The sequence below is a fragment of the Moschus berezovskii genome, chromosome 27 (genome assembly GCF_049115385.1).
Source record: "Moschus berezovskii isolate FMDL1 chromosome 27, NW_MosBer_1.0, whole genome shotgun sequence".
Taxonomy (NCBI): domain Eukaryota; kingdom Metazoa; phylum Chordata; class Mammalia; order Artiodactyla; family Moschidae; genus Moschus; species Moschus berezovskii.
The window spans coordinates 27871871-27891156 of NC_142486.1; the positions used below are offsets into that span (position 1 = coordinate 27871871).

The following is a 19286-nucleotide window of genomic DNA, read 5'->3' on the forward strand; positions in this document are numbered from 1 at the left end:
CAATGACCAGACCAGAGACCAGGCTCTCTCTGACATCCAGCAGGAGTCCCCAGCCCTGGTACTGGCCGGTGGCCTCTTAGGAACTGGGCCACACAGCAGGAGGAGAGGGGCAGATGAGCAAGGGAAGTTTCATCCCTATTTACAGTTGCTCTCCCCGGCTTGTCCCTATGTAACAATCACAGAAATAAAGTTAGGGCTTCCCAGATGGCTCAGTGGTAAAGAATCCACCTGCCAATGCAAGAGACACAGGAGAGGCAGGTTTGATCCTTGGGTCAGGAAGATCCCTTGGAGAAGGAAATGGCTACCCACTCCAGTATTCTTGCCTGGAAAATCCCATGGACAGAGGAGCCTGGCGAACTACAGTCTGTGCGGTCACAAAGAGTCAAACATGACTTATCAACTGAGCATGCACCCAAAAAATGCAATGTTCCTGAATCATCATGAAACCATCCCCTACCTCCTGCTTCATGGAAAAACTGTCTTCCGTGAAACTGGTCCCTAGTGCCAAAAAGCTGGGTTCCACTGACGTATTGGACCATACCAAAGGAAGACAATCCCACCAGGCACCCATGAAGGTGAAGAGCCTGCCCTGTTGTTGTTCAGTTGCCCAGTCGTATCTGACGCTTTGCAACCTCATGGACAGCAGCAGGCCAGGCCTCTCTGTCCCTCACCATCTTCTGAAGTTTGCCCAAGTTCATGTTCATTGCAGAGTCTGTCTAAAATTACCCAAATCTATGGATTTGTTTGTTTTCGCCATGCTGTGCAGTTTGTGGGATCTTAGTTCCCTGACCAGGGATCAAACTCAAGTACCCTGCAGAGGCAGCACAGAGTCTTGACTATTGGATCATCAGGGAAGTACCCCTAATCACCCAAATCTCGACTCTAACTCCATCGTTAGCATAAATTCATTGCTGTTATTGTTGTTCAGTCGTTAAGTTGTGTCTGACACTTTGTGACCCCAAGGACTGCAGCATGTCAGTTCAGTTCAGTTCAGTTCAGTCGCTCAGTCGTGACTGACTCTTTGTGACCCCATGAATCAGAGCACGCCAGGCCTCCCTGTCCACCACCAGCTCCCGGAGTTCACTCAAACTCATGTCCATTGAGTCGGTGATGCCATCCAGCCATCTCATTCTCTGTTGTCCCCTTCTCCTCCCACCCCCAATCCCTCCCAGCATCAGAGTCTTTTCCAGTGAGTCAACTCGTCACATGAGGTGGCCAAAGTGTTGGAGTTTCAGCTTTAGCATCAGTCCTTCCAATGAACACACAGGATTGATCTCCTTTAGAATGGACTGGTTGGATCTCCTTGCAGTCCAAGGGACTCTCAAGAGTTTTCTCCAACACCACAGTTCAAAAGCATCAATTCTTTGGCGATCAGCTTTCTTCACAGTCCAACTCTCACATCCATACATGACCACGGGAAAAACCATAGCCTTGACTAGATGGACCTTGGTTGGCAAAGTAATGTCTCTGGTTTTTAATACACTATCTAGGTTGGTCATAACTTTCCTTCCAAGAGTAAGCGTCTTTTAATTTCCTGGCTGTAATCAGCATCTGCAGTGATTTTGGAGCCCAAAAAAATAAAGTCTGACACTGTTTCCACTGTTTCCCCATCTATTTCCCATGAAGTGATGGGACCAGATGCCATGATCTTCGTTTTCTGAATGTTGAGCTTCAAGCCGACCTTTTCACTCTCCTCTTTCACTTTCATCAAGAGGCCTTTGAGTTCCTCTTCACTTTCTGCCATAAGGGTGGTGTCATCTGCATATCTGAGGTTATTGATATTTCTCCCAGCAATCTTGATTCCAGCTTGTGCTTCTTCCAGCCCAGCGTTCCTCATGAACATGAGCATGTCAGTCAGTCCTAAAGAAAATGAACTTTGAATATTCATTGGAAGGACTGATGCTGAAGCTGAAGCTCCAATTTGGCTACCTGATGCAAAGAGTCGACTCACTGGAAAAGATCCTGATGCTGGGAAAGACTGAGATAAATCCATACACAGCATGTATTTTTTTTGCAAGATGAAATATACCACGATTTTTTTAGAAATGCAGTCAGTGTGCAAATTAAGTTTTGTTCAGAACTTTGCCAAGTAAGGATTGCCACCTCGCAAAACCCTGTCCATGAGGGTTGACAATGGTTCTGGAGTCCAGAACCACCAGACCCAGTTGGTCAGGACTTGCGGCTGCTGCAGAAAAGGTTCCGCTTATGAGCACACAGCAATTCCTCGCTCTCTGCTCTAGCCCGTGCCTGAGCATTTACACAGACACACATGGTGATTCATTACAAATCGCTCACCTTTTAGCTTTAAAGCTTAAGCAAGAACATCTTGTTGATTTTTAAACTAAGACACATGGTTGGGTTATTTTTACGGATTTCCTTACATTTAAGGAGGTGTTATATCTATATTTAACATCTTTAATAATAATGTCTTTCTTATTAAAGGGGGCAATGGATCTGAAAGGTTGGGAACCACAGCTTAACACCTGTATTTTGGAGCCTTTTCTTTGTCGTTTGTTATTTGCTGTTTGCACTCCTTTATAAAATAGAGACAATTAAGTTAAAATGGTCACTCACTCCTTGTTTAAACACTACTGCTTTTTTATGAGTATAACTGATATAAGATCAGGGCTTCCCCGGTGGTTCAGATGGTAAAAAATCTGCCTGCAAAGCAAGTGCAGACATTTCAAGTGCACAACCTGATGGACATATTTATACACCTGTCAGACCATCAGGGAAATCAAGACAGTGAACACGCCCATCACCCCCACAGGGCTCTCCTCTCTCTGGAATTTCTCCCTCCCATCTGACCACCTCCTCCTACTTCAGGCCACCACTGATCTGATTTCTGTCACTACTGACTTGCTTTCATATTTCGTTACTTGTACATAAAAGCAATCACCTAGTAGGTACCGCTGCCTGGCTTTGTTCGCTCAGCTTAATTATTTAGAGATCTTCACGTTGCTGCGTGTATCAATAGTTCATTCTGCTGTATTGCTCAGAAGTGCTCCCTTGCATGACTACACCAAGATTTGCACACCTATTCACTTGTTAACTGGAGAAGAAAATGGCAACCCGTTCCAATATTCTTGCCTAGAGAATTCCATGGACAGAGGAACCTGGCGGGGTGCAGTCCATGAGGTCGCAAAGAGTCGGACACCACTGAGCGACACTTACTCCCTTGTCAACAGCTGTCTGGGCTCCTCCCAGCCTTGACCATCACACACAAAGCTCTATGAACATCTCTGCACGAGTTCATGAACAAACATCTTTGGTTCTCTAAGTATACACCCAGGAGCAGAATGGCTGGGTGGTATCGTAACTGTTTCTCCCGTGGCTGATACATGCTGATGTAAGGCAGAAACCACAATACTGTAAAGTAATTAGCTTCCAATTAAAATAAATTAATAAATTAAAAAAAATGTTTTTTGATGTGGGACCATTTCTAAACTCTTTATTGAATTTGTTACAATATTGCCTCTGTTTCATGTTTTGGTATTTTGGCCACGAAGCATGTGGGATCCCAGCTCCTGAACCAGGGACCAAACCCGGACCCCACCCCTGCATTGGAAGGTGAAGTCTTAACCACTGGACCACCAGGGAAGTCCCTAACTTTTTTTTTTTTTTTAAACTGCCCAAGTCTTTCTCAGAGCTGCCAAATCATTTTATAGTCGTTCCAACAGGAACCACAGTCTAGAGTGGCCTTAATCTATGGGAGGCCGTTGAGAAATTTCCATTCTTTTTTTGTTACACTCAAAATTATTTGATGAAAACCAATGAATCACTGGATTTTAAAACCCAAAGGTCAGGGGAGTGGGGGAAGCAGCTCGGACCTGGCCCTGAGAGGACGCATTCAGGGGTAAGAGGAGGCAGAGGCCTGAGCCCAAGAAGCCAAGGCGGCCCTCCTGCCCAGGCCTTGGTCTCCTGCTCCCCAGGAGCCCCGGGGCGCCCAGCAGATCCTCCCCACCTACACCCACACCTGCGGGGGTCACGGGTGCCGGCTATGGCTCACACCTCCAGGAGTAGAGTCAGGGGGCCATCTCCCTCGATTCTCACCCCACGAGCGACCGTCCCCAGAGCACCTCAGCTGGTTGTTACAAAACGGAACTCCCAGGGGCTTCCCTGGTGGTCCAGTGGCTAAGACTCCACACTTCCCATGCAAGGGCCCCAGGTTCAATCGATCCCTGGTCAGTCAGCCAGATCCCACAAGGTCCCACAACTAGGAATTTGCATGCAATAATTAAAGATCTCACATGCCACAAGGAAGGCCCGGGGGGGCGCGCCACTGCCCTGCAAAAAGCCTGCCTGTCTTCTCACATCTGGGACCAAACCCTAGCCCAGTCACAGCCTGTGAACCCCTGCAAAGACTTCTCTTGCTTTTTCTCCTCCCGTTCTGCCCACCTCTCACCGCACTTCAGCCACATAGGCCCTGTGCTGCTCCGTCAGCACGCCCCCATGCCTCTACCTCAGGACCTCTGCACAAGCCGTTCCTGCGAACAGAAGGCCCTTTCCCACGTTTGCACTCAGCTCCCTCCCTCTTTCGACACTCAGAGGGGCCACCCAGGACCACCCACCCCATACCGGCTCCCGATCACTCTGGCCCTCACGGCGGCTCCTTGTTAATCTCATCCTCTCTCTCCAGCTTCTCACAGGGTGTGTTTGACTCCTTAAGCCCTGGATCCCACGTGGAATCTAAGTAGCACCAGACAAGGAGCCTGTCTCTCCCGTTCCACTCGCTGAACCTCCAGGGCCTAAACCACGCCCAGCACATCAGCAGTCAACAACTCCACTTGCTGAACGAAACAACCAAGGGCCAGGCCGGTGATGGAGCGCCACGTTGCAAGGCCAGTGGTCCTCCTAGGAAGTCTCCTTGCTGACCTCTCCCACAGCTGCAGCAACCAGCTCATGGGCGGAGCCCCAGAGGACAGCCGGGTGGGCACCCCCTGCCACCCGGCGAGGGAAAAAGCCTGAGGACACACCTCATCAGGAAGGAGGCTGCAGGCCAGGCCAAAGGGAACCGGAAACCCCAACTATGCCTGACAACCTCCAACTGGGTCACAGACACGGCACCCGGCCAGAGTCACATGTGCACAGAGCACCTCCTCACCACGAAGGCCACAGAGGCTCAGCTCAACCCACCTCCCAGGAGACAACGTCTCCTCTGTCCATGGCCACTGCAGATAGTCACAAGGTCCTCTCCTGACATCCTGGTGGCCAGCAGCATCAATGTCCCACGTTCCCCACCCACAGCCTGAAACCAGATTGAAGACCTGGAGCTTGGGCGTTTCTGCAAAGGGTGAGGAACTGGAGAGCCGGGGTTCCTCTCCTGGGAGGCCAGCTGCTCTGTGGGGCTGTGCACCAGGCTTGGGGATTCCCAAGGGGCACAAGTGGTAAACAACGCAGGAGACGCCAGAGACGTGGGTTTGATCCATGGGTAGGGAAGATCCCTTGGAGGAGGGCACAGCAACCCACCCCAGTATTCTTGCCTAGAGAATCTTATGGACAAAAGAGCCGGGCAGGCTACAATCCATAGGGCTGCAAAGAATCGGACACAAATGAAGCGACTGAGCACACATGCACGCATGTCAGGCTGGGCCCTCGTCAGCCCTCCAAGGTGGGCACCATCCCATAAAGACTACAGGAGGGCTGACACCATCCCCTGCCATCAGAGTCCCTCGCGAGTTCTCGTCTGGCTTCTCTGGACGTGGGATGCGTCTTAAGTCAATGTCATATCCTGGTTTAACTGGCAGCTGTTTTCCTTTTTCATTGGTGCATCACACAGGTGATGACGTCTTATATTTGAAGAAATAAGACACAATATGTGCTGGGGAGGCCCTCGCCTGACTCCCAAAATAACCCGATGACAGAGCTTGGGGTTGGCATGCAGCTCGCATGGGGGGAGGGTGTGAAATCCCAGACAGAGAGTGAACAGTGATGCAAACCACGGATTCAGTGTGGTCTCGTTAGGCTGTCACCGACGTGTCCCTCTGATGGGGGTACCCTGACAGCAGGTGGGGGAGGAGTGTGTGCAACTCTGCAGCTTCTGCTCAGACCTGCCACAAACCTAAAAGTGCTCCAAAAATTAAAAGTCTGCTGAAAAAAAAAAAAATCCAGTAAAGCCCAAATCACCCTCAATTGGGGCTTCTTAGGCTGAACACCTCAAGAAGCAGTTGATTTGGCATGTTAAACCGAACAAACAGTAAGAACGCTCAGGATGCCAGCTGCTCAGAGAGAAGGGGGGGAAACGAAACAACTCTGGGAGGACGGGGTCGCTGAGGGTTGCGGCAAACAGAATCTGCTCACTTGACATCTTTCTCTTTTCTTTTCTATCCAAATTGCCTGAGCTACATGTCGGACTCCACTCCATTCGCAGATGAGCAAACCGTAGTTATGAGAAGGGAAGCAGCCCGCCTAGGGCTATGACGCTTAAGGGGTGGTACTGAGATCATCCTGGGCCACGGTGGAGGGACAGGGCTACCGGGTCAATCTAGTGAGCGTCTGGCTTGCTCGCGGCCAGATGCCTGGCACTTACTTTCTGGACTTGGCACATTCCTTCTTCCAGTTCTTTACCAAGACCGGCACGACTTGTTCTGACATGTCCTCCTTATTCAGGGACCAGAGGTCGGTGCTTTCCAGTGGCTGGCGGTAGCCCTGGACCATCATCCTGTGGCCGAAACACAAGAGGGGAGGCGATGAGAGTCAGCCCTCCCCACTACCGTGGCCCACATGACCGCAGGCAGCCGTGATCAGGGAAAGCTCAGTATGAATGGACATGTGGGCACATGGCATCATCACTGCTAATTCCGTTAGATCCCCCGGGAAAAACAGCCTCATTTTTAGACAAACATACAGAGTATTTAGGAGGATGTTTTGAATTTACCTTCAAAAAAATTTTTAAGGCTAATATCGCAGAGCATTAACCATCATTATATTTGGTGATGAGTTTAAGGTTTATTAGCCTAGCCTTTCTGCTTTGAACAGTTTCATTATAAAAGGGAAACTTAGTATTTTAACTTATTTTGAAAGATTTCAAATTCAGAGGAAAACCACAGGAATTGTACAAAGAATTCCTGTCGACCCTTCACGCTCACGACTGCTAACATTTCACGTGTGCTCTATCTGTCTCTGTCTCTAGATACACATGTGTGCAAACACGTACAAGGCAGACCTCGGAGACACTATAGGTGTGGTTTCAGACCACCGCAACAGAGTGAATATCGCAATAAATCGAGTCACAAGAATTTTTTTGGTTTCCCATACTACAGTTAAGTTTACGCTATCCTATAATCTATTAAATGTGCAACAGCATTATGTCTAAAAAGTAACATACAGAGCTTAACTTAAAAATTCTGTATTGCTAAAAAATGCCAAGTTAAGCATCATCTGAGCCTTCAGCAAATCCTAGTAATAATAGCAAGGATCACAGATGACCATAATAAATAATAATGAAAATATTTGAAAGAGTGAGAGAATTACCAAACTGTGACACAGAGACCCAAAGTGAGTGAATGCTGATGGAAAAAGGGCACCAACAGACGCGTTTGGCACAGGGTGGCCACCAACCTCCAATTTGGAAAAAACACGGTAGCTGGGAAGCGTCATGAAGTATGCCTCTATCTTTCTTCTGAACCATTTCAGAGGAGGCTGCATACCCTATACACTTTCACCCCTAAACATCAGTGTGTATCCTCCTAAGAGAAAGGACATGCCCTGATATCACCAGAAGATGATGACCAAAATCAGAAACATGAGCTTGGCTGGTGTGACCTGCAGGCCCATGTTCAAATGCCATCAACTGTCCCAGAGCTCTTCTTTAACAGCAATTGAAAAACAGTTAAGAAAAATACTAAAAAGTGTAGAAAGCTCATAAAGACAAGGAAAAAATGCTCAGGGGAGGAGGAGGGATCTAAATAATTCCCAGTAAGATGCTGACAATGTGCAGAAAAATGTGTAAACAAAAGGAGGGTGAGCAGGCAGTGTGCTGAGCCGCGGATGGTGGCTGCCCCTGCTGCTACTGGTCCACACACACTTCTCTCACCCCCTTTCCCTACGTTATTTATTTCGGGGGTGGGGGGCACGAACGTTATTTATCTTGGGGGGGGAGGGGAATAATGCCAATGATAATAATTATACCCAATGCAAAACAAAAATAACCAAATCTGAAGCCGAGCCAGGAGTGTGCAGCTTCTTGCCCAGGCCGAGCTACTTATGCATTTATCACATGACTGTGGGCTCAGGGTCGGTGTCTCCGAGACCCATGCCCAGGGCACACACACTCAGGACACAACCCTGCCGGAAAGGGCGAGGGACGGAGAGCCGCACGTAGGTGGCCCAGCACCCGCCCGAGGTTTGGGGGCCGGGACTTACCCTGTGATCCACCAGAAGGTGATCCTGGACAGGAAGGAGGCACTGGATTCCGGGCAAGGATTCTATGGAGAGAGAGCACAGGGTGGGGACCCCAGGGGAAATGAGAGGTTAACCTTCTCGTCTATGCCAGCTACAGGCAGGGAGCAGCCTGCTTCCCGGTCCTCCCAGCGGGCCAGTGGTTCATTCCTTTATTCCACAAATATTTATTGAGCATCTACAAAGCAGGAGGCACAGACAAAGCACTAGCATTACCTCGGAGCTTCACAGAACCTGGCATGACCTCTCTTCCTCTTTCCTTCATCCACTCACTCATCCTACAAGTATCTTCTGAGCACCTAATATACACAAATCTGAACCAGCAGACACAAGCCTAACCCAAATCAGCTGCTAACACTCTCTGCTAGCTATTAACAGCTCTGTTCTAAATGTTTTATGAAAATTATCTCCTTTAATCTTCATAATCATAGGAACTAGATAAAGGCATCGTTTCCATTCTGGAGTTAAGGACACTGAGGGGCAGAGAGATGAAAAGCTTTGGCCAGGGTGCCAGAGCTGGAAGCAGTGGAGACAGAACGGGAGCCCCAAACAGTCAGGGTCTGGAGAGAGAAACATTAATCAATCACGTGAACGAATTCAAAACCACAACTGAGACGAGGATCACATCCCGGAGGCAGGCCGGTATGATCAGTGAGATCACTGGACCTCATTGGGCTGATCCAGTTGATTGAGCTCAGGGAAGGCATTCAAGCTGGGGTCTGAAAAGTGAGGAGAGGACAACTAAGTGAAGGGGGAGACGCAAGGTGGTCCCAGCAGAGCGACTGATGTGTGCAGAGGCCCCGAGGTAGAGGGGAGCATACTGGGCTCCAGGAAACAAGAGGGGGCCTGAGCAGTCTACACTGGAAGCTGTGCTCAGTCTACACTGGAGGCCACGTAGGGGATTTTGGTCTCCATCCCAAGGGCAACAGGAAGTCATCAAGAGATTCTAAGCAAGCTTTCAAAGAACCTCTTTTCCAGAGCCACAAAGATGAGCTTCAGTTCAGGGCCACACAGGCAAGGCCATCAGACAGAGCCTTTGGGATTGCACATGAGGGCTGATACATTCAAGTCTAAATCTGGGGACACGAGCACTGGCGAAGGTGGGGTCACCAGACTAACGACAAGCTCACTAGCCGAAGATGTCGCTCTCCGTCCCAGAATTTTGCAGAGATAAGATGCTGGGGAGGGATGTCCCTGGAGGTCCAGTGGTTAAAACTTTGCCTTTCAATGTAGGGGTGTGGGTTCTATCCCTCTCGGGAAGCAAAGATGCCACATACTTAGTGGCCCAAAATATCAAAACATAAAACAGAAATGATATTGTAACAAATTCAATAAAGATATTTTAAAAATCCTAAAAAAAAAAAAAAGAAAGAAAGAAACTAGAGAGATTGATGAGGAAACACATTCTACCCAAGTGGTTGTCCACCCCAGCTGGGGGCACTCAGAAAAAACACTGTATCTGCCCCACTCCCAGAGACTCCTGTTTAGCTGGTTTGGGGTGGGTCCGGGTACTCGAATTCTTGTTTTTGTTTTCAGCTCCCAGTCTCCTTAGCCAAGCGGCTGGGCAGGAAATGTACAAGATAAGCCCAGAATATCTTGTCACACCCAACAAGACAGGGGTAGGGAAAAGACCTCAGATGCAACCAGAAGTGGCTCTCACGAGCCCAGAAAGGGACAGTTTGAGCTGCAATACAGACAGCAAGGCAAAAGGGCTGAGACACATCACATTTTCAATACACAAGTTCACCTCGATACTGGAAGAGAAGGAAAACCTCTTGGTGATGAAAACGTACTAAAGAACCAAGTACTGTTTTGAAAACCGAAGGAAAGAAACAAGCATTTGTCTATGACAACACGGGGTGACCAAAGAGATGAGGGGACATGACTGTGAGTAAAATGGTTCCGCTATCAGGTGGAGAGGGAACAATACCACGTAAGTGGCTGCACCACTCTGCAACCACAGTGCATTTCTGGAATACTTGGTGATATTAAGGAATTAGTAAGTTGTTAGGCCTTATAATGGTACCATTGTTGTATTACTTAAATTCTTTATCTCTCAGATATTATTGTGGAAAGCTGGAGAAGGGTATACAAGAACAACACCATTTTTGTAACTTTTTGTGGGTCAGATTATTTCAAAACAAAATGTTTAAAAAATTTTAAATTCCTTATCTGCTGCAGAAACCTAATGGAATGCTTACATGTGATGCAGGGTAAATAGTCCGTGGCAGGTAAAAATTTAAAATAAATAAATAAAGTAGTCCATGGCACTCATTATACCATGCTGTCCACAGCTGAAAGTTTCTACCATGAAAATCTTCCCCAATGAGTCAAATATGAAGCCTAAGCTGAGAACCACCGGGCTTCACTAGTACCATCTGTCCCAGAATCACCTGGGGAGCTTCATAAACACAGGTGCCCTGACCCACTAGATCACCCTTTCTGGAGGTGGGCCCCTGGCATCAGGGTACCTTTCATCAAATGCAGCTGGCCCACAGACCTACATTTCAAACCAAACAAAAGCCAGATGGCCCTGAGTTTGAACCCCCCAGCCCTGCTTTCTACCTGCATGGCCCTGGGCAAGTCCTTTCACCCTAGTCTCAGTTTTCCCACCTGGGAAATGGGAGACAGGTGAGTCACACTGCTCAGCCTCCTCCAGGAGACTCCCAGGAGGAATGAGGTCCTTTGGGGACAGCGTGGAAGCTTCAATTTTTCCAACCTGAGGCCGCAGCATTATTCCAGGAGGAGGTGGTGGTATTTGCTTTGCCGGCTTTTTTTTTTTCCCCCGGAAGTGGGCGGGTTATCAAAGAGTCACAATTGCACTTCAACTATCATCTAGTTCCTGCCCCTGTAAAAAGCTGGCAGAGAGAGAAGGAGATTCTTGGGACAATGACTCATTTATTTCTTAGGCAAATACTGAGGGCGGACCTGCTTATATGCCAGTGAAGTGAAGTGAAAGTTGCATAGTCGTGTCTGACTCTCTGCAATCCCATGGACTGCAACCTGCTCTGTTCCTCTGTCCATGAGATTCTCCAGGCAAGAATACTGGAGTGGGTTGCCATTTCCTTCTCCAGGGGATCTTTCCGACCTGGGGATTAAACCTGGGTCTCCTACACTGCAGGCAGATTCTTTACCAACTCAGCCATCAGGGAAGGCTGCTGATATGCCAGGAGATGGCTAAATATCATTATATCCAAGATCAGACAGTGAGGTCCTCGCCCTGGACCGCCTCCAGGACAGTAAGCAAACCAAGAGGCAAATAAATATATAAAGATAAATGGTCAGAGCTATGAGAACAACAACAAAACAAGGGGCCTGGGGAGGGGGGGGAGGCACCCAGAGGTGAAGCAACATGTAGCAAGGTGACTGGAAGGAGGTTTGAATCCCAGCCCTGCCACTTACTGGCTGAGGGGCCTGGGCCATGTTACGTGGTGATGGTGAGATTAAACGAGATGAAGCCTGTGACGTCCTCAGGACAGTTCCTGGCGCAGAGTAAAAGCTCAAGTGATGACATTAGCAGTATTAACATTAATACTAATGGTAACCCCAGTAACAAGTCCACCGTTTCCTGTAGACCCTGCCATACCAAGCAGATGTTTCGTGTCAAGAGTGGCAAACTCAGGCCCACAGTCTGGCCGCTTACAAAACAGTTTTGGACATGGTGATGCCCATTCATTTCCGTATTGTTCATGTCTGCTTCTGAGCTACAGCTGAACTGGGCACTTGCAACAGAGACTGTGGAGCCCACAACTATCTACCATCTACCTCTTTACAGAAAAAGTTGGCTGACTCCTGCTTACATCAGACCTCATGACATTAAAGATGGTGATTCTTAAGGAGAGGATCTGAAGTGCAAATGCGGCTTCTTTCAGTCTTGGCATCAACACAGGGTCAGCCCTGCACAAAGATGCCCAGCCAAGGGGGCAAGTGAGGGCTGAAGTTCAGCCGGTGCCTGAACCTGGCGGGCAGGGGGGCTGAGGGAGCAAGGACTGCATTAGTGGGAAGGACGCAAGGCCTTTCTCAAATTCACCCACCCAGGGGGGCCAGACACCTTTTTCTAATTAAAAAAAAAAAAATTTTTTTTTTCTTTTTGGCTGTACCACACGGCATGTAGGATCTTAGTTTCTCAACCAGGGATGGAACCCATGCTCTCTGCAGTGGGAGCACAAAGTCTTAAGTATTGAACTGCCAGGGAGGTCCCCAGGTGCCTTTCTCTAACCTGCACAGAGACCCAATGCTAACTGTCAGGGTGTCAGACTTATATACCCAGGGGCCTCACAAATCCTGCCATTCCTTTGAAATCAGGCAAGCCTGGATGTGGATCAGGACTGAAACAACCTAGGTAGGATGGAATGTTGCATCTCGAAGCCTTCCCTCTAAGTTCCTGCCTCCTTTCCCCAAAGTCCTTAGGAGGCAAGCTATAGGATCTTATTTGGCAAGCTACTTTTTCTGCCCTCATCCTAAAGAAGCGATGCCTTCTCTTGCTCTTTTTAGTTCTGGGGCCTGGTTGGAACTAACTGGCCTTGAGTGAGTCTGGGCAAAGCCTCTTTCCACTGCATGGATAAGCCCGACTTGTAAGCTGTTGTTACCATTCAGTCGCTAAGTCGAGTCCGACTCTCTGCATCCCCATGAACTGCAGCACGCCAGGTTTCCCGGTCCTTCACTATCTCTCAGAGTTTGCTCAGATTCATGCTTATTGAATTGATGATGCCATCCAACCATCTCATCCTCCTTCACCCCCTTCTCCTCTTGCCCTCAATCTTTCCCAGCATCAGGGTCTTTTCCAATGAGTTGGTTCTTCACATCAGGTGGCCAAAGTACTGGAGCTTCAGCTTCAGCATCAGTCCTTCCCCTGAATATTCAGGACTGATTTCCTTTAGGATTGACTGGTTTGATATCCTTGCTGTCCAAGGGACTCTCAAGAGTCTTCTCCAGCACATTTAAAAGGCATCAATTCTTCAGCGCTCAGCCTTCTTTATGGTCCGACTATCAGATCCATACGTGACTACTGGAAAAACCACAGCTTTGCCTATACAGATCTTATTGCAAAATTCAGGCTCAAATTGAAGAAAGTACAGAAATCCACCAGGCCATTCAGATATCAACTAAATCAAATTCCTTATGATTATACAGTGGAGCTGATGAATAGATTCAAGGGACTAGATCTGGTAGGCAGAGTGCATGAAGAACTATGAACGGAGGTTGGTAATACTGTACAGGAGGTAGTGACCAAAACCATCCCCAAGAAAAAGAAACACAAGCAGGCAAAGTGGTTGTCTGAGGAGCCCTTACAAATAGCCAAGAAAAGAAGAGAAGTGAAAGGCAAAAGAGAAAGGGGAGGATATACCCAACTGAATGCAGAGTTTCAGAAAACAGCAAGGAGTCTTGTAAGTAGCCAGTGAATCACTAAGTGGAATTCTTCCATGCTGTCTTTTGTTAACACGGGTTTCACTTTTTCCAAGGATAATCCCTTATTGCCACAATGTTGATTTAAACAATGACAAAAAAATGTGTATTAATTTAAAATTAAACCCAGCCCAGACTGTTCTGGTCTGTCCCAATCTGGGGGGTGAGGAGGGTATTAAAATAAGGTTTAAGAAAAAAAAAAGAAGGAAGCAACCCAGACTTACAACGATAGTTTTGTAAACGTACAGTAATAGTGAACCACTATGATCTGTATCTAGAACTGACAGCGCTGTGGGTCAATTATACTTCCGGTTTAAAAAAGGACACGTAGACAGAGGACTCCAGTTGGTTCTGCAAGTGAAAAATATTTACAATTGCTGTAATGCTGGAAACACAAGTTACTGATATAATTTAATGTATGATAAAATTGGGAGGAGAGGATGAGGCAACCCCACAGACTGTAGCCAGCCAGGCTCCTCTGTCCATGGGGATTCTCCAGGCAAGAATACTGGAGTGGGTTGCCATTTCCTCCTCCAGGGGATCTTCCCAACCCAGGGATTGAACCTGGGTCTCCTGCAATGCAAGCAGATTCTTTACAGTCTGAGCCACCAGGAAAGCTGCTTTTGGGGGGAATCCCCTGGAGGTCCAATGGTTAGGACTCTGTAATTTCACTGAGGGCCTGGGTGCAATCTCTGGTTGGGGAACTAAGATCCTGTAAGTCACGCGAGGATCCTGGTTGGTGTAGATCAGCCCCCAAAAACCTGCTTTTTTCTTTTCCTTTTATTCTACCTGTATTAGACAACAGATGGCAACTAAACCTACTATAGTAATCATTTCACAACATACGTATATGAAACCATCAATACTGCACACCTTAAGCTAAATCAGGGATGTATGTCCAATATTCCTCAATAAACCTGGGGGTGGGGGAGGGGAGAAGGAAGCTACCTGGTGGCTGCATAAGTGCAGATGAATTCAACCCCTTTATACCCAACTGTGCCCGATGGGAGTCCTATCTAAGACCACCAGAAGTGACAGACCAGGGGCAGAGATTACTGCTCACTCTGGCTAGTATAAATCCTGCCCTGGGAGAGCCAACCCCACCTTCCCCCTCAGCCCAGATGCAGTTGAGGCTGGGTCAGCAACATGGACATTTCAGTTTCTAAGCTGCACCATAAAGGAGTCTCCAGACACAGACTTTCAGATCACACCGGGCAGACACTGGGTCCCATCACCAGACAAGAAATTATGTAATTTGGGAGCCAGTTTCTAGAAGTCCCTATCTGACACAAGTGAGAGGCCTTATGTGATAACAGATAATCAGAGGTCTGAAGTAATCAAGAACTGATTGTTAAAGAAGGAAAAAAAAAAAAAAGAGGGCGGCTAGCCAAGGATCCAAGCAGCACTTCATTCAGCTGAAACCAAGCAGAGCTTTCTGATCTAATCCACAGAGTGGAGAAGGCAAGGATGCTGGCTCGGGGCTTCTGGGCCTCTGAGAGTGAAACGGAGGAACTCCTGTCCCAGGAGGAAGGAGGCTTATTAATGACTGATCCCCTGTTCAGTGAAAACGAGATTAACTCAGGCCCCAGGTGAAGGGGGATGAAGAAGAACAAGCTGTTCATACAGAGGAAGCTGTTCTTTGGCATCTTTACCTGGCATGGGAGGTTTAAACTAATTTGGCACAACAGCCCCAGGCGCTGACTCTGGGAACTGTTCCCCCATGACCTCGCAAGGACCGCTCAGAGGACCCTGTCTGGGGCCCTCAGCTTTTTCCATCAGAAACTGGGTTCGCACCCCACCCCACCCCCGCTGCCACCTTTTCTGGTTTTGATTCTGCTTTTTAGTTCAGTTTTCTGCCACGGACTCCAATTCGGCATGCCTAAAAGCCCAGCAGTAAGAGATGCGTGGGCAGCAGTGTGGCTCAGACCAGAGGTTCTCAAACCCCGCCTCATCACCAGCATCTGCGGGACCTGGGGGTTTGTTAGAACAGAAAGGCTTGGGCTCCACCCAGACCGACTGACTCAGAAGTTCTGGGAGGGTGGGACCCAGAAATGATCTGAGTTGTAACAAGCCCTCCAGGTGATGCTGATGTCTGCTCAGATGTGAAGGGCTCACCCCCCGATCCAGCTCTATGAACTTAGGTGACACTACACCACCCTGAACCTCAGCATTGCCATCTGTAAAATGGGGGGAGACTCACAGTTCCACCTCAACGCTGGGTTGCTGTGAGGATTAAATAAGTTAATTTTATTAACACAAGGCTGCTATTATTATTATTGGTTTAGTTCAGTTCAGTCGCTCAGTTGTGTCCAACTCTTTGCGACCCCATGAATCACAGCACGCCAGGCCTCCCTGTCCATCACCAACTCCCGGAGTTCACTCAAACTCATGTTCATCGAGTCGGTGATGCCATCCAGCCATCTCATTCTCTGTCGTCCCCCTCTCCTCCTGCCCCCAATCTCTCCCATCATCAGAGTCTCTTCCAGTGAGTCAACTCTTCTCATGAGGTGACCAAAGTATTGGAGCCTCAGCTTTAGCATCAGTCCTTCCAATGAACACCCAGGACTGATCTCCTTTAGAATGGACTGGTTGGATCTCCTTGCAGTCCAAGGGACTCTCAGAACCACCCAAATGTCTGACAGTAAGAAATCCGGATACGGTGTGTAACACTGGTGTTCTTTGTTCACTCTGCTGCTTCTCAGCTTTGCAAATCTCCTCCAGGCTCAGGACCACAATTTCTTCTACTGTAGCACACACACACCATGTGTACTTTTCCCATGAACTTGTCCGTTTTCTTTCACTCTTCGGGACAGCGTTCCTCTCAACCTGCCTGGGCTCCGGTAATGGTTTCCGAGGTGCCACCAGCCTCCTGCACCCTCCTTTCAGCCAGAGGGATCATCCAAAAGAAGAGGGATCCTCCAGCCTGAGTGTGTTACCCACCTCCAGCTGAGAAACTTTCCCTCAGATTATAATTCCAAGTCCATATGGTGACACTCAATTCTACCCTTGATCTTTCACGCTCAGCTCCCTGGCGCCCCTAACTTAGCCAAGCAGAAGGCCATGCAGTTCCCAAACACCCACAGATTCCATCACACCGCTGGGCCTGTGGACATGCTGCTTCCACCAGCAGGAGAACCTTCCCATCCCTCCTCCAGCCTTCAACCCTACTGGCCCGAGGCATCCCCTCGTCTGGATGCAGGCTCTGGAGCCCTAGGCTGACTTCAGGGCCACTGGCTCCTTGCTCCTCCACAGCCCCCGGCACTTCCCTGCCTGGGAACCCTCTGTCCATCCCACAGCGTTGGCTTATTGGCCCTCTGCCTCCTCCTCCATCTCTCCTTTGGGGTGGTCAAGGTCTGTTCATTTCTAGGTACTCAGAGCCCAGCAGAGCCCCTGGCACAATGAATTACTAAATGGTGGAGAAAGGAATTAAAAATGGAGTTTTCCATGCTCTCATTAACAGTCTAAACCCAGCAGTTGCCTCTGGGCTGCAATGGGCAGGACTGGCACGAAGGAACAGTTCCCTGGGGTTCCAGGGATGTTCTGTCTCGACAGGAGTTTGAGTTATCATTTGTCAGAACTCATCAAATGGGTAACTTAAGATTCAGGAATGTCACTATGTAAATTTACTTGAAGGAAGAAAAAAAAAACCCAAAATAGAACCATAAAAAGATACTGAGTTCTGGCTAATGATTTGCATGGTTAAGTGTGTGGATGAAGGATACTGATGTTATTTCAAGGTGAGTTTTAAATACCAAAAATCTTAGTCGGCTGGCTGGCTGGACAGACACGTGATAAAAACAAGTTTAGCAAAATGTTAACTTGTAGGCAATCTAGCTGGCAGGTAGATGGCAAGTATTCACTGTGTCTTTCAACTTTTCTGCAGGTTTGAAACGCTCCGTGTAAAATATTCCATATTTATGAAACAGGACTAAAAATACCTCTTCCATCAAATGAGCTGAGTAATTTTTAAGAATGTGCTAACCTGGTGCTTTTCCACCATGAACCAGCCGGGGATCTTGTGAAAATGAGACCCTGACTCAGCGGAACTCGGTAGGCCTGAGACTCTGCATTTCAAATGTGCATCGGGGGGCTGCTGATGCTGCCGGTCCGCGGACCCCCACTGCAAGAAGTTTCGGGGTGGGGTGGAGACGGTCCACTACCAGCCACATTTGCTCCTGATGCCCCCAACTGCCAACGGCAAACCTGACCCCACCCCCTAAGCGGGAGCCTCAGGGCCAGAAGATCAAAGGATCTGAGGCTGGGGACAGGCAGGAGCCCCAGAAAGCCCCCGCGGCCTGGGCCCTGGGCCTGCACGCGGAGAGGAGCAGGACACAGCTCTGAGTCACGCAATGGGCACAGGGCCAGCTGGGGAGGACAGCGCTCGGTGACTCAGCAGGGGGACCAGGCCAGCACCGCCAGCCCCACCTGACCCTGGGCTTGGCTGACCACTCTTGCTGAGGACAGGCGACGTGTGACGGCTGCTCGGAGAACGGGACGGGGGCCGGGGCTGGGCCGGCCCCGTCTTCCCGGCTCCATGGTGATGCAGCCCGGAGAGTGACGAGAGGCAGCAGAGGTGACACCTGACATGTCCTCCTCCCAGGTCACAGGTCTCAGCTCTGGGGTGGGAGTGGGTCGGGGTGGGGGGTGGTGGGGGGCAGCTGGCATCAAACTGAGTCTCAACCCGATTTCAAGGACGGGTCACTAAGGTCCTGAAAGGAAGAATGACTTGCTCAAAGTCAAATCCAAAAGTCACGTAACTTGATCCCCAGTCTTCATCTCAATTGTGGTCGGCTGATCTGCCTAACAGGATGGTAAGCTTCCTTGGGGGAGAGAGGTGGACAGCATTTTTCAAAGACAGCCAGGCATCAACCTGCCATCTCACATGCTGGTCCTACAATGAGACCTGGCCACTCCCAGGTCTAGAGTTCACTCTCTCTCAGAATACACACTCTTACCGACCAGTTGCCAGGCTGCAAGGAAGCCCAGGCAGCTGGGAGGAGACCACCTGGGGCCTTCAGCCAGGGGCCAGCACTAACCACACGACCTGTGAGCCTGGAAGCCTTCCAGACGCTATCCAACTGCAACTGCAGGAGAGACCCTGAGTGAGACCCACACGGCTGAGCCCAGCCAATGCCCAGGCCTGTGAAACATCCTAACGAAGGACTGTTGCTGTCCTACGCCACTAAATTCAGGGTGGGTGTGTCAGGCAGTAACAAATGAGCCCAGCAGGTTACTGACCACATGTTTTCACACACTGCTGTGTCCCCAGAACCAAGCACCATATACAACCGGTGCCTAAGAAATATCTACTGCAGGGCTAAAGGGACGCAGGTGAAATTAAAGCCCAGGGTCTGCCTGCCTCCAAAACGAGCCTCTCCTCCTGGTACCACGCTGCCTCCACCGTCAGACTGAGGCTCTCACTCCCCAGCGTGGCAGGGCAGGCCCCACGCCCCGGAACTACAGGGAGTACAATGGAAGGA

General features: G+C 49.1%; 1 protein-coding gene across 6 annotated transcripts in view; it reads right to left on the bottom strand.

Moving 5' to 3' along the window:
- ABCC1 (ATP binding cassette subfamily C member 1 (ABCC1 blood group)) overlaps positions 1-19286 on the bottom strand; it is a 149966-nt gene that overhangs the window by 73552 nt on the left and 57128 nt on the right. For all 6 annotated transcript variants that reach the window (XM_088832900.1, XM_088832899.1, XM_088832901.1 and 3 more), the window contains 2 exons: positions 8365-8426; positions 6530-6661 (listed from right to left, as the gene is read on the bottom strand). In XM_088832900.1, coding sequence (XP_088689026.1) covers positions 6530-6661; positions 8365-8426 — 194 coding nt within the window. The remainder of the gene's footprint in view (positions 1-6529; positions 6662-8364; positions 8427-19286) is intronic.